At 41.5% G+C, this 15,676-nt stretch overlaps 1 protein-coding gene across 2 annotated transcripts in view; it reads right to left on the reverse strand.

Moving 5' to 3' along the window:
* Nucleotides 1-15,676, reverse strand: part of STAM2 (signal transducing adaptor molecule 2) — a 112,486-nt gene that overhangs the window by 47,002 nt on the left and 49,808 nt on the right. For both annotated transcript variants that reach the window (XM_029605498.1, XM_029605497.1), the window contains exons 9-11: nucleotides 10,680-10,765; nucleotides 3,505-3,592; nucleotides 2,067-2,121 (exon numbers count right to left, since the gene is read on the reverse strand). In XM_029605498.1, the coding sequence (XP_029461358.1) occupies nucleotides 2,067-2,121; nucleotides 3,505-3,592; nucleotides 10,680-10,765 (229 nt within the window). The remainder of the gene's footprint in view (nucleotides 1-2,066; nucleotides 2,122-3,504; nucleotides 3,593-10,679; nucleotides 10,766-15,676) is intronic.

The following is a 15,676-nucleotide window of genomic DNA, read 5'->3' on the forward strand; positions in this document are numbered from 1 at the left end:
TTGCCCACCTTCAAGTCTTCAGGCACAATGAACGATTTTAATGATAAGTTACAAATTACTAGTAATAAATCTGAAATTTCATTTTTGAGTACTTTCAGAACCATGGGGTGTTCTACCATCCGGTCTGGGAGATTAGCTACTCTTCATTTTATCAATCTGGCCTACTTCATCTTCCAGTTCACTGTGATTTGGTTCAGTTCATCTGAATCATCACCCTTGAAAATAGTTTCTAGAATGGTACCTCCCAACATCTTCATTTGTAAGTTCTGAAGCAATTAATTCATTTAGTCTTTCCAGGATGGTCTTATCTTCCCTTTAACCCCTCGAGCATCTAATGAGCCAACAGACTTACTTGCAAGCTTCCTGCTTCAACTATATTTTTAAAAAGTTTTATTATGAGTTTTTGCTTCTAAGGTCAGCTTCTTTTCAAATTCTCTCTTAGCCTACATCCTTCCACAATTGTAGCAACTGGATGTATGGTGGATCCAAGAACAAGTAGTAATAGCAAACGGAATGTGTATGCTTAATTGACTTTCATCACACACAAATGCAGGCCTTAAAACCATCAACCACAATCTTCTTGGCTTTGGGCTTCTCCATGCTTGCTTTTTTTTTTTTTGTGGAACTGAAAAAATTCAATTGAGGGGCTGCCAAGGCAGCAGCCAAAATTAAAAAGATACAAAGCAGAAGGAGGCCAAAGAATGGCCAAAACAAATTTTAAAAAGATAGTGGGAACACATCCATGCAGTAGTTGGGATGTAGACAGACTGAGAGGGTCACAAAGCAGAGCACATGGCAACTCCCTCCCATACTCAGTAATACTGAGCTCTGAGAGCAGGGTCGGCGCCTTTGGATGATATCACCCACAAATTATGGCCGACTCATGCCTGCTTATACAGTTCCTGAGGTTCCTCATAATTAGTTACAAGCTCATGGAACTTTGCAATTCTGATTTTTGATTGGTTAGAACAACATTCTATTTAAAATGTTTACCACTTCATCAGTCAGGCTTTCAAATGAAAAACAGAATATTTGGCACTGCCGTTGCAACAGTGTTTTTAAATTAAAATGACAATTTATTTCCTGACCTGGAGGCACATTTAACCAGTCTAATTGTCGGGATATATGTTGTGGATCAATGAATAAATGTTTGGAGCCAACAGCTATGGAGAAAAACTTCTTTTTTATTAAATGCTACAAATGTTATAAGGCGGCATACTTTATGGAGAGAGAGAGAGATGAGAAAGGGTGCTGCGCAAAGCACCAGTATAAAACTCTCTCTCAAATGATTTTACTGATAAGACACTGTATAGGATTTACACTTGTACATTTCCATCTTCTGTACTAGGTTACAGTCAGAATTTCTATGATTGGCTTTTTACTATAAACAATCTGAATGGCTGTATGTTAACATTTGCATGCAAAGTGAGCAAGGTATCTATTGTCCTACAACTAGCTAGTAGTGCCAGCATGACCTTGGTGTGTTTTTAAACAATTTCTGTAATATCATGGTCCAGTTTTCAGCTAATATAGCATTTTTCCCTTTCTGCAGCATATGCCTATCAAAAACAAAGCGCAAAACTGAAGCAAAGATGTTACAGAATACTTGTTAGTAATGATGAAGCTACTTATGATCAAAAATTAAAAAAAAAAACTTAGAAAAAGAATAATGACTTCTTGTGGAAATGTCAAAAAGTGTTTCACTGCCTCTTCAACGCTTTTTAATCACAAATCATACCTGCAATATGGGCAATGAGCACCAACAACAAATACATTGTGAATATGCCTGAGACAGGTCTGCATACTTTGCAAACCCAGCAAGGCAGCTATTATCCCATGCATATTCATTGTGGATAGCCTGAAACAGACTGGTTGGTTGGGCCCCCAAACTGCCTTAAGAAAAACAGTCTTAAAAACACACTACAGGTTCTGATATATCACTGAATAATCAGAAAGGCATGGATCTGAAATTCATATTTTTCAACGGGGTGGATGATCTATTTTTAAACAAAATTACCATCACCACCCTCTTTGAAGTAAAATTTTAAAAATAGGTAATGGCTCACCTATCAATCTCTTCGAGCTTCTCATCTATCATAGGACCCATCTGTTGGCAGACATCTGTCAAATTGCAGAGAGAAATACTTTGATATTGTATCTTTGCAAAACAAACATGCAAAGCTAATTTATTGCTTCCCAATGATACAGCTAGAGGAAAACTACCATTGTTTTCCCCTCTTAATACATTTCTATTTATCATCCACCCAACAAACATAGTTGCAAATTCTTTAAGAAAATCCTAGAAACGAAACCACCAAACCTCAGTGTCCCCCTCAACAAGAAGCAAAGTGATCCACAGCTGACCAAATGAAAAGGAAAAGCAAAAAATCGGATGGTGCCAGTTTTATACATTTTGATCCATTGAAAGAGCAGCTAAAACTGTTAATAGTCAGCAATGAAACAGGAAGTATACAGTGTCCTTCACAACTCCAAATTGTAAGAAGCCATTCAGAAAATTGTTTTAACAAATTTCTGTTACTAATCATTAAATCAGGTCCAATGAAAGGTTCATTTTATTTTTAATTAAACCCCCCCCCCAAATACCTCTTTTCTCCCATTGCTTTCTTTGGTGCTGGATACTGAAAAGTAGCTTTTATTTTGATGACGAAGGCAGGGGTGGGGGGAAGAAACTTACACGTATGTATTAATTGTGTTATTTAAAAAAAAAAAGTTATTCACTGGATGTCTGTACAGTGTTTAAAATCTTTCATACACTTGCATATTTAAAAGATAGCCAAAATCCACAGGGGGCATTAAAATCAGTTTTAACTCAAATTGCCATGTTCCCTGCAGATCAATCAACTTGAAATTAGAGTTGGTTTAACAATAACAGTTTTGCAAGCATAACAGCAACTCTTTTTAAAGACATCCTGCCTAAAATGTGATATTTCTTCCACCACCAGTTTACTAATTTCTATATGCTAAAAATAAACTCAACAGTGATCATAAGACATTGCCAAGTATTTGTATCTATATACACACAAACATTGCTGGTATAGTGGGTGTGAAAAGTTTCAAAGTTACAGAATCAACTCTTGCTAATAGATCACTTTGAAATTCATCACACAGAAATGTAAATAAGTTTCCTTTACATACTCTCCCTACTCCCAGTATTAGTGTGTACAAATCACGAAATGGAATTTGAACCTCCTGCCACATTAAAAGTGAATCCTCGTTACTACATGTAGAAAACCAGAGGAATGAAAGTAAACCCAGTAGTGGCTTTATTAAACTTAAGATAGAAGAAATGAGTATCAACAGTTGTTAAATATATAGATCTGCTGTACTACAAAAACCTGTTGTCCTAGACCTTTAGTTAATATGTATTAAAAAAAAAAATCACAGTAGATTTATATTAATCCCTATTGTGTTGAATGTTACTTTTGTAAACTGTTGTGATCTTCTTTTGGAATGACAATATATAAAATGTATAAATAAACATACCTTCTAAATCCAAAAGCTCTGATGCATCTGGTTTAGGATCTGTGGGATCTATACTTTGCAGCAACTGCAATGTTCTGTCCATTTTTTCCTGAAATTAAAACACCTTGATCTAATAAAATTCATTTCAAAACTGTAAAGAAGTTTGATATGTCAAAATCGTTTCAGCCTCTAGAGGGCAAACAGCAATAGATTATTGGGTTTTTGTCAAACAGCAACTGCAATAAAAGGTAGTCAGTTATTCAACAAACCACAGTTTTATATTGTACCCGCCAATGAATTGGGAGACAATGAAGGGCCTGTAGAATGGGCATAATGTGATCTCTGTCAATATTTAAGGACAACCTGTTACAGAATAAAGACATTTATGCAAGATTTCTGCCAGAGTCCAGCCTGATTCTGTCCTCTGGCTACCCTAAGACTACTCAGGCTGCCACAATGGGGTAATCAGTGGGTCAACTGTGTTTTTCCTATACCAGAGAGCAAGTCCCACCTCAGAACGCTAGACCCCTCTGTTTGGGTTCTTTTTTAAATTGGAGGGAGAAAGGGGAAAAAAAATCAGGTGAAGCAGCCTTTCAGAGAGTGTAGAGCTGGGGATTGGGCCTTAAAGCTTGAGGCTGTTTTTATTTTCTGTCTTTGTGCTGCCATTTAATTGGATATCTTTTGAAGATATCTGGTTAAGTGGCAAGTTATCCGGCCAGATAACTTTCAAACCTAACCGGTATGTTTTCTGTTCTGCCTGTATTTCTTCCTTCAGATGTAGGGCTTTAGTGGAGCAACCACCCTAGTATAATCAAACAGGATGGAAGAACCAGGCTGGCACTATGGTGGCAAGGTAGTAGAAATCAGTATCTGTTTGCTTGGTTTTTACATTTTCGTTCTAGGGACAAAACACATAAGAACATAAGAACATGCCATACTGGGTCAGACCAAGGGTCCATCAAGCCCAGCATCCTGTTTCCAACAGTGGCCAATCCAGGCCACAAGAACCTGGCAAGTACCTAAACACCAAGAAGATCCCATGCTACTGATGCCAGTAGTAGCAGAGGCCATTCCCTAAGCCAACTTGATTAATAGCAGTTAATGGACTTCTCCAAGAACTTATCCAAACCTTTTTTAAACCCAACTACACCAACTGTACTAACCACATCCCCTGGCAACAAATTCCAGAGCTTAATTGTGCATTGAGTGACAAAGAATTTTCTCCGATTAGTCTTAAATGTGCTACTTGCTAACTTCATGGAATGCCCCCTAGTCCTTCTATTATCCAAAAGTGTAAATAACCGATTCACATCTACTTGTTCTAGACCTCATGATTTTAAAGACTTCTATCATATCCCCCCTCAGCCGTCTCTTCTCCAAGCTGAACATCCCTAACCTCTTCAGCCTTTCCTCATATGGGAGATGTTCCATCCCCTTTATCATTTTGGTTGCCCTTCTCTGTACCTTTCTCCATCGCAACTATATCTTTTCTGAGATGCGGAGACCAGAATTGTGCACAGTATTTAAGGTGCGGTCTCACCATGGAGCGATACAGAGGCATTATGACATTTTCCGTTTTATTAACCATTCCCTTCCTAATAATTCCTAACATTATGTTTGCTTTTTTGACTGTTGCAGCACACTGAACCAACGATTTCAAAGTATTAACTACTATGATCCCTAGATCTTTTTCCTGGGTGGTAGCTCCTAATATGAAACCTACCCGTACCTGTAAATAATACCAGACCCTGGGAACAGACAGTCGCAGCAGGATCTGACTGCAATTTGACTACCCTTTCCATAATCAGAAACACCTTCCCCTAACCGGGTATCGAAGCACGTCCCCAGATATTCCAACTGGGCCAGCTTCAAATGACTCTTTGCCAAATTTGTCACCCAGCCCAACAAATCCAGGAGTTGCAAGACACACTGAACTGAACACCAACACTCCACTTTAGATCTTGCCCGTACAAGCCAAATCGTCCAGGTACGGGTGCACCAGGATACCTTCCTTCCCGAGTGCCACCGCCACCACCATTACCCTTTGTGAATGTGTGTGTTGCTGTTGCTAGACCAAAAGGCAGGGCCCAAAACTGGAAATGCTCCACCAGGACCATAACCTCAGGAACCTCCGGTGTTCATCTCAAATGGGGATATGAAATAGGCTTTCATCGTCCAACGATGCCAGAAACTCCCCTTTGCGCACTGCTGCTATCAACATGTACAATGTCTCCATCTGAAACCATGGCACCCGGAGGGCAGCATTGACCCTCTGCAGATTGAGAATGGGATGAAAGGTCTCCTTTTTTGGCACCGACCCTGCTCCCTCACCAGAGGGGGCACCTCAACAATGGTACGCAGGAGTTGTAGCAGTTGCAATGTCTCCCGCACCTCCTCTCACTTGCCCCGGGAGACACAGCGGGAGATTACAAAGGTGTCCCTGAGCGGACGAGAAAATTCTAACACGTAGCAGTCTCTCACCACCTCCAGGACCCACTGGTTCGACATGATCTTGGTCCACTACTCGTAAAGGAGTGACAGCCTCCCTCCAATAACCTCTGGAGAGGAGCAGATCAGCCTTCATTGACCAATTTTACTTCTGCCTCCCCCTTGGAGGTCCCCGTCCCTCAGAGGCCTGCATTGGACTCGAAAGGATAGCTGTCTGCCTGAACTCTGTTTTTGCGCTGCTAGTACAGGGCTCCTGCCAGAGCAAAACCTCTTCACTTCTCAGAATAGAGTTCAGAGAGAAAAAAAACTTCTTGGGGGTTTTCTTGTCCTCAGGCAACTTATTACCCTTCGACTTCCCCAATTGTTTCATAAGCTGCTCCAAATTCTCTCCAAACAGCAGCTCTCTCTTAAAGGGAAGGTAAGACAGCTGGGCTTTAGACCAAACATCCGCCAACAATTTCATAGCCTTAGGAGTCTCCTCGTCACTACCACTGAGACCATACTTCTGGCGGGAGTCCGAATCATGTCATACAGGGCCACTCACCACATAAGCCACTCCCTCTTCCAAGTGGGCAGCCTGAGCCACCTCAATGGGCATTCTCGACCGCTTATTGTGTGCCTTCTGCACCCAGCACAAACAGGCTCTCTGCATCAGACCACTGCATGAAGGCTCAGAGCCTAAACCTCAAACAGCCTCTTAAGGAGGATTTTCAGTTTCCGATCTTGGATATCCTTCAAAGAGGCAGCCCCTGCCACCGGGATGGTCGTCTTTTTGGTAACCGCGGAAACTGCAGCATCCACTTTGGGAATCTTCCACGACTCCGTCTGTTCCGGCAAGGGATATAATTTAGCTATAGCCCTGGCTACCTTCAAGCCGCTTCGGGAGATTCCCACTCCCAATCCACCAACCTTTTCACCATCTTAGGCAATAGAGAAGCCTTAGGGGGCCCCCTTAATCCCTCCAAGACTGGGTTTACCTCCTCATTATCCAAATCTTCCTGAGTGACCTTAATCCCCAGTTCCTCCAGAACTTGGGAATTAGCAGACCCAACTCATCCCTGCGGAACAGGTGGACCCCAACATAACAACAGGATCCTGGTACGGATCCACCAATGTGCTAACAGGGTCCCTTGCCCTGATCCACTGGCCATCCCTGCATCTGATCTATCTAGATCATCTGTCTCATCTTCCACTGTGGTCCTCGAGATCCAAACTCGGCAGGATCCCTCCGGACTCCACATGCCTAGGCTTCTTGGCCACCTGGGACATCCTCGGTAAAGGACTCTTGGTCCCTGCTCCCTTCCTGGCCAAATAGGCCTTACGGAGCAGAAGGACAAAATCCACTGAAAAAGTCTCCGGATCCGAAGAAGGGTCTAGATCCGCATCCCCCTGCACCTGATCCCTTCCCCTGCCACCAGCAGGGTCTTGTTCTGCAGGAAACAGCACTATAGAGGGAGTCTCGAGGCTCTGACACAGCAGCCTGGCTCCAAGCATGAAAAGACAAAATGGCCACCAGCATCTCAACCCCTTCTGGGGCCCTGGAGCTGACCCAGCTGAACTCATGCTCTTGCTGCCCCCCCCCCCCCCAGTGACACATTCACGGCAAAACGCAGCCAAATAGAGGACCACAGTCGCGACAAACTTCACCGCACTGTACAGAAGGCAGCATGCCGGTGCGATCGGGTCTAAAAATAGCCCCTGCCGATGCGAGGAGAACAGCAGCGCTGTTCGGTGCTGAAAACAGCCCCCAGGCCCTCCCCCCTGCACCCTTAGCTGCCTCCTGGCAGAGGACAACTTCTGCCGCTCATACTGCCTCAGCCCTGCTCTTCTGCTTCCTGAGACCCCTTTATTTTTCCCAATAAACTTAAAGACACACAGGGTCAGGGAAGGGAAGAAAACTTAAATACTTCCCTGCTTCTGAAGGAAGCCGAGCACAGAGATGCCAGGGACACAGAGGGAATGAGGGAACCAGGACCCCTGGCTTTCATCCCACCCCCCATGAGGGCTGAGCCAAACCAGGGATCTCCAACCCCCTGCTCTACCCAAAGGATGGCCCACAAAGGAACCTAACACCTTGAAGAGCCGAAATCTCCTTACACATTTTTTTTTTTTTTTAATGAAAACTCCAGACTGCAAATTTGCACCTCTACCATCTGATGGAGAGAGAGAAATACTGAGGGACTGCAAGTGGCACACTCGATTATGTAGCAATGCCTCAAAAGTTTTGTTCTCTGCCGCCATCTGCTGGTAGGGACGAATAAATCCCACTTGTCTGGACTGATCCAGGGTAAAAATAGGAAGTTGTGTGAAATTTTCTGATCTTTGAGAGAAAAATAGTCATGATTATGATTTGTTGCATATAGTTTTGTCTCACTGTGAGGCAGTTCTTGCTTTGTGCTTTGCAGTCTCCTCCAGCCTTCATTAGACTCCACTGCTGCACACCAGGCAGGCACATAGCTAGTAGGGTGTACTACATAGGTAAATATACCAGACAAGCTTGTGGGCTGTAGAAGCCTCCCTCCTCTTTTTCCCCTCCCTTTGCTAGAAGCTGCTTGCCACATTTTACTGCCTTCACACTGCCCTCCCCCTTTTATCCAAGCTCCAAGGTCACGGATAGATTCTGGGCACAAAATGGAAACTTGACTTAAAAGTATAAGAAAACCACTTGTTTAGAGCGAGCCAAGAGATAGAGAGCTAAAAGGTTTTGTGTCCAAGCTTCACTAGTGCTGCACTGAGACACCTGGCATATACCCCCGATTAGTTTCAGTAAAACTTTTTACTGAGAAATATATATTTATAGAATTGCATACCGTTTTTACAGTTTTTTTTTGTTTGTTTTTGTTTTTTTTTTAAGTGATTTACTAGTAAGTGTTCTTGCTTGAATTATATGATTGCTTCATTTATATTAATGCAAATATTCTAGATATTATTTTGACAACAGATTATAAGTTTAATGAATATTTTAGATAGTGGTCACACAGGGTCATTCATCAAAATGCGTTATGGCGTTAACGCGTGCATTAATGCCATAGCGCATGCGATAATGCTATCGCACGGCGCAGATGCAAATTTCGGGAAGGAGCGGGATAAGGGAATAGTTTGGGTGGGAATTATTAAAATGAGGGACACTATCGCACAGTTTTAACGCCAGAAATAACTACGTCTTTTTTCCTGGCATTAAGCTGCGATATATGCCTGAAATGGCCGTAACGCAATTCACGATAGATTTTTTGAATTGCATTTCAGCCATTTCTGGGCTTGGGAAGGGGAAAAGAGGAGAAGACTCTAGGGAGGCCCTCACAGTGTTCAACTATTTATATGCCTATAGGAGGGCCATCTAATAGCTCGAGGTGAGGTGGTGGTGGTGGTTTAGGGGCCAGTTTTTCATGTAGCGTGAGACAAACAGCACAGTATTCCTTGGCAAAACTTTGATATTATTTGGAGTGAAGAAGGTCTCACAAAGATGAAATTTTGTACTATGTTATCTCACCCTAGCTTGATGGTACCCTGTTACAGAGTCCATCAAGCTAGGGCAACAGAACATAGTAGAAATGTCATCTTTGTGAGACCTTCCTCACGCCAAATAAAATCAAATCTTCACCGAGGTGTACTGTGCTGTTTGTATGTCTCACTCTACACGAAACTGTCCCCTAAACCCTAATCCACCACCAACACCTCACTTCAAGCTATTAGATGGTCCTCCTATAGAGATATAAATACTTTATTTCTATGAAGGCCTTGTGGATAGTCATAGTCTCTCTCTGTCTGCACAAGATGCAAAATAGGAATTATCGCAGGGCTACACACCCCCCTTTTTCTATCATGGGCATTATCCATGCGTTAACGTATTTTGATGAATCTAGAGGATAGTAACATATGATAAATAAGGAATATGCACAAAAAAAATAATTTAACCTTTTATGAGTGGTCCTGAGACATACGTAGTAAAGTTTCCTAATCAGTAGGTTGGCAATATATCAAGAAACGTTACACAAAGATCCAGACTGCGCATGTCCTATCCCACAAGGCATAAAAACCCCAGCCCATCATTCCCTAGGCTGATTCTCTGCCTAGAACCAAGGTTAAGAGTCTCCAGTGCTGACTAGTCTCCAAAATGAGAACTCACTTGGCTGATTCACCCATCTGTGGACATGGAGACACCCTTTCAGGAAAAGGTGACAGCTTCCATTACGCTTTTGTACATAAATTATACCCTATTAGTTGGGGTAATTACTTTTGCCAATTGTGCTGATATATTGCATATATTTTTTTTTGTAATTTGTCTCAGGTATTCTCATAAGCAACTGTTTTGTACATATATTATACAGAAAATATAGCTTTTCATTATTTCACATAGTGAGTCGTCATTTTTCTTAGTCAGTTCTGTAATACAGACCACAGGGCAAATACTAAATCCAAAAACATAGGTTTATTAGTCATCTTGAAATGAACAGGGCCTTCAACTCACTATTTTGAGCAAATATTTTTAGTTGACAAACTTTGCGAATATCTTTATACTGGAAATGTTTTCAGTGTTGAATTTGAATGAATTGTAAAATTTAGTTTCTGACTTGCAACCAGACTATTCTCCTTTATAAAACAAATATGGGAAAAAAAATTCTAATATACAAGATTTGCTTCTTCAGCTGTCAGTTGTTTTTTTTTTAAAGCCCATTTATGTATCTATCAAAAAAAAAAAAAAAGTTTGGACGTGCTTATTTGAGCATGTATGAACATTGCTTAAATACCTCATCAATGTAAACTGGCTCAGGCTCTGTCTTACTCGTTTCTTCTTCAGCAACCCTGCTTTTATCTACAACAGCTGTAGAGGATACTGAAAACAAACATTTTCTTGTCAATTTTACTGTCATACCAATGTCAAGAATAAAAACCAAATGTGAAATTCCATTCTGTAACACAAATTTAATTTGGCACAAATGCTGACTTTTAAAAAAAATTAGAGTACAGGAGGCTAACTCAGGAGATTTAAAAAAAAAAAAAAAAAAAAACTGTTAGCTCCTGATGCAATAAGCTAATATGCAAACATATCAGATGTTAAAAAACGGCATATAAACCTAAAAATGTGCGCAAAAAAAACTGCAGTATGCATAACTCATCTTTAATGCCACAAAAAATTATGCTTATATGATTTCTCTACATAAACCATGATTTAGCAGCAAAAGACATCGTTTCTGCAGAAACTCCATTTTGTGAGTATATTTTGATTTAGCAGCATAACTATGATATGTGCATTGTATGCAGAAAACATGATTTGTGTGCATAAAAGCAAGTTCGCTTACTATAAATGGTGCTTTCTATAGAAAGGATGAATTAGACATGATCTGAGTGACATCATCCAATGGCACCAAATGGACTTACCTCTTCAAGCTAGTAAAGCTTTGAGTTCTACTGAGCATGTGCAGGAGTTCCATGCAGGCGTTGCCTCGAGACCCTCTTCATATATAGTTAAATATAGCTAGGTATACAACTCTCCAGGGAGGCAGGTGGGCATCTCTTGTCTAATTCATCCTATCTATGGAAAACACCGTAAGCAAACTTGCTTTTTTCCCATTAATAAGCAGGGCTGAATTAGACATGATCTGTGGGGAGTCCCAAGCTTCAGGATGGAGCAGAGTGTTTACTGGGTAAGCAACCCAGACTCCTCTGTGAAGAGTAAACTACTGTGAGAATAGGCAACGCAAAGCTGCTTGTTCAAAGTTGCTGTCAGCCCTTGTCAGGTTGTTCAGACAGCAATGGAATGTAGAGGTGTGAACTGGTGATCAAGCTGCAGCTTTTCAAACGTACTCGAAGGGTACTACCCTAAGATAAGCAACTGTAGACGCTAGAGCTTTGAGCTGATGAAGTTCGACCAAGTCTGTTATCTGCAATCCTCCTAAGATGTAGCAGTGTTAACCATATTCCACTAACCTGATAGTATGGTAGGCGACTTGGACATTAAGTTGGTTAATGTTAATTGTGACCAAGAAATGAGAAGCCTGGTATCACGATTGAAGCTTTTTCTTATACCAGATGAAGACACTTCTATAATCTAAATTAATAAAGACTATTACTCGTTCATGGACACATGATCTCAGAATAAAATATGATGGATTAAATGATATGGAAAGCAGAGACAACCTTTGGTAGAAATGTCAATTGAGTGGGAAGGACCACCTGATCACAGAAAAAAATTGTTATGTGTGGTATATAGAGGACATGAGCTTAAACCTTGTAGTTGAGATAACTGCAGTGAAAAACACTATTTTTCATATCAAAACTGAAGAGAATTAATCTGCAGTGAACTGAAAGTCAGCCCCATGGAAGGAGAGGTGGTTGTGCTGAGAGTAAAAGTGGGGCCAGCCTTTCACATAGCTAGATATCAGTGGATGAGTAGAGATTAATTTAGTGTGTACTTGAAATGTGGTAAGCCACTATGACACAGATGTAATTTCATCAGCAGTGCGGCAGCCTGCATCAGAAAGGGTGAGCAAGTACATTAGCAAGTGCTTGTGTTCACAAGAATATCCAATCTACAAGAATATCCAATCCACTTTTGGTGGATTGCACTTCAGCTGGAACTAAAAAGTCCTCAATCTCGCTAGACAAGAAAAGATGAGCAAGTACAGAGTATTCAATATCCAAACCCTCAGACTGAAGTATGGAAGACCTGAACGACAGAGCATTTTTTTCATCTTGAATTAACAACATAGGGTCTGTCCCCAGGGATATAGGTGCACTGCAGGAAAGTTGTATGAGATAAGCAAAATATGAATGTCTGCACCATACTGGAGCTATAGGTAGTAAGTGAGCATGGTCTTGCAGCAACCTTCACACTGCCTGGCAATTAGAAGAGGAGGTGGAAAAGCATCCCTGAGGCTCGCCCCCCCGCCCTCAACTGAGAAGGAAAGCATCCTGAGCCAATCAGATTGCTGGGTAGAAATCCACTCTATCCACTCTGTATCTGTGCAAACAGGCGTCAATTCTATAAAATTAATCGTTCACCAGTTGATTGTGACAAGGACCACTCTCCTAGTTGAAATACTTTTGATGATGTGATCAGTCAGCATGTTGAAGATTCTCAGGCAGCTCGTAGGAGAGGCCAATGTCTGGATGCGCACTCCTCAATCTTGAATGTTTCCTTACAAAGAGGCTATGAGATTGTGTCTCTGTTTCCTGGCATAAAACACAGCAACTTGGTAAGACGTTCGAATTAAGATGCTCTTCCTTCAAAGAAGGTGGGTGAACTTTGAAAGAGTGTATCTAATATCCCTAAACTCGAATAGATTGATCTGATAGTGACTATTTGCGAGTCCAGGTGCCCTAGGATCAAAATGATCTCATGAGTGTGCCTCCTGCCTTTCAAGGATGTGTCTGCCGCTAGCAAGAACTGATAAGAAAAAGTACAAAGCTGTGACTAGTCCTGAACCATGCTAGGGGTTACCACCAGTAGAGTAATTCTTGTCTCTGATACCTGGACTGTGGTGGATAATGGATGGATCCACTGATCCCATTGAAAATAAAGACCTCCGTGTAGATAACAGATATAAAGGAAAGTCAGTGTGACCACGTGCAACAGGTGCCACAGTATGTCCCGACATAAGGAAAATCGCTCCAGCCATCACGCACTGGAAGGTCAGTAGTTTGGGCATGAGCGATATCACCATGTGTGCACAATCGGTCATCAGAAGCACTCTCTCCTGCAGCAAGCCTACCCATGGTCTAATGGATTTTATTATCTGAGCAAGTACTAGATCTGTCCTTTCAAAAATGACCAAAAAAATCTAAATTTATAGAAGACCAGTCATATTGGGCAGAGAAAACAAAAGATTTTTCTTGAGAGCTTAATGTGATTGAGCCAGTTGTCTAGGTACAAGAAAGAACTGGAATCCCCTAGAGACAGAGGCCTGCAGCTACCACTATAAGGCATTTAGGTAAAGACTTTCAGAGCTGTCTATAAAGCAAACTGGAGTACCTTGTACAGGTAGAGGGAAAAATCCATCTTGAAGTGAAGGCAGTATGCCAATGGGAAGGATGGATGGGTATATGAGCATATGCATCCTTCAGATCGAAAGCACATATCCATATCTGGTTTTGGATGTTAGGGAGACGACTACCAAGGGAATTCATTTTGGATTCTTATCAACAGATGTTTGTTCAAGGGCCTTGGATCCACCCAATTTCTTGGTGATTAAGAAAATATGGGAGGGGGGGGCAGAAAACTCATCCATGCTGGTACGCAGAGACTGGTTTCCTTGTTTGTAGGTGAGGAAGTGATTGCACTCTTCAGCAAAACCGCATCAAGGGAGATAGATATGGATCTCAAGATTTGAGCAGTGTGGAGAAGATAGGAGCTGGGAGAAACACAAACTCTATCCAAACTCCATGATTCACAGAACCTGGAGGTCCTTTGTTACCTTGCACCATGCCTCTAAAATCATTTGGATCCTGTCCTCCTCCGGAACAGAGTTCGGAAGGATAAAAAACTGGGCCTGGGCATGTGCCGGGCCTGCCGTGTAACACTAGGCTGATGACGCACATGGTTTCATGGAGTGACTGGAGGTGGTTGCTAATGTTGGGCAGAAAGATGGTAAGGTGGTATTGCTGAGGAGGCCGGAACCGATTCCTATGAAAGTATGATTATTGGTAATTACAGAATGTGCTCGGGGACCCATAATAGAGTCAGACCACTACATAAAAATAGTTCACTATGGTGAATAAAATGGAAAATGTCATAATGCCTCTATATCGCTCCATAGTGAGACCACACCTTGAATACTGTGTACAATTCTGGTCGCCGCATCTCAAAAAAGATATAGTTGTGATGGAGAAGGTACAGAGAAGGGCGACCAAAATGATAAAGGGAATGGAATAGCTCTCCTATGAGGAAAGGCTAGCGAGATTAGGGCTGTTCAGTTTGGAGAAGAGATGGCTGAGGGAGATATGATGGTGGTCTATAAAATCATGAGAGGAACAGAACTGGTTACTGTAAATTAGTTGTTTACTCTTTCAGATAATATAAGTATTAGGGGGCATTCCATAAAGTAAGCAAGTAGCACATTTAAAACAAATCAGAGAAAATTCTCACATTTAATTAAGTTCTGGAATTTGTTGCCAGAGGATGTGGTATAGGTAGTTAGCTAATCTGGGTTTAAAAAAAAAAAAAAAAAAAAAAAAAAAAAAGATTTGGACAAGTTCCTGGAGAAAGAGTCCATAAACTGTTATTAGTCAAGTTAACTTAGGAAACTCCCAATGCTGCATATTACCAGTATTAGTAGCATGGGATCTATTTAATGTTTGGGTACTTGCCAGGTACTGGTATCCTGGACTGGCCACTGTTGGAAACCGAATGTTGGGCTTGATGGACCCTAGGTCTGACCCATCATAGCAACTTATGTTCAGCAACATGGAGGTTTGGAAGATTTCCTACCAAGAATGTCTATCAGCATTATTCAGGGCAGACCCAACAACAATAAACTAATGCAGCAGTTAGACAACTCCGAACCCCAGGGAGTGTGAACTCTGCATTCAAGATTCAGCTTTGTATTATAGCTGTAAGAATGCCAGAGATAGAAGTTACAAAATTCTCATCTGCAATCAGTTCAGATTGTTGTAGACTGGGAGAGCCACTGGCTCAGACGAGCAATCCAATATCTGGAGAGATCAGAATATTTCTCTCAAGGATCTTTGATACTAACAGGTGAATCTTAAAAAGGAGTTACACATATAAATGCAACATTATCGAGCA

This window comes from Rhinatrema bivittatum, chromosome 6 (assembly GCF_901001135.1).
Source record: "Rhinatrema bivittatum chromosome 6, aRhiBiv1.1, whole genome shotgun sequence".
Classification (NCBI taxonomy): domain Eukaryota; kingdom Metazoa; phylum Chordata; class Amphibia; order Gymnophiona; family Rhinatrematidae; genus Rhinatrema; species Rhinatrema bivittatum.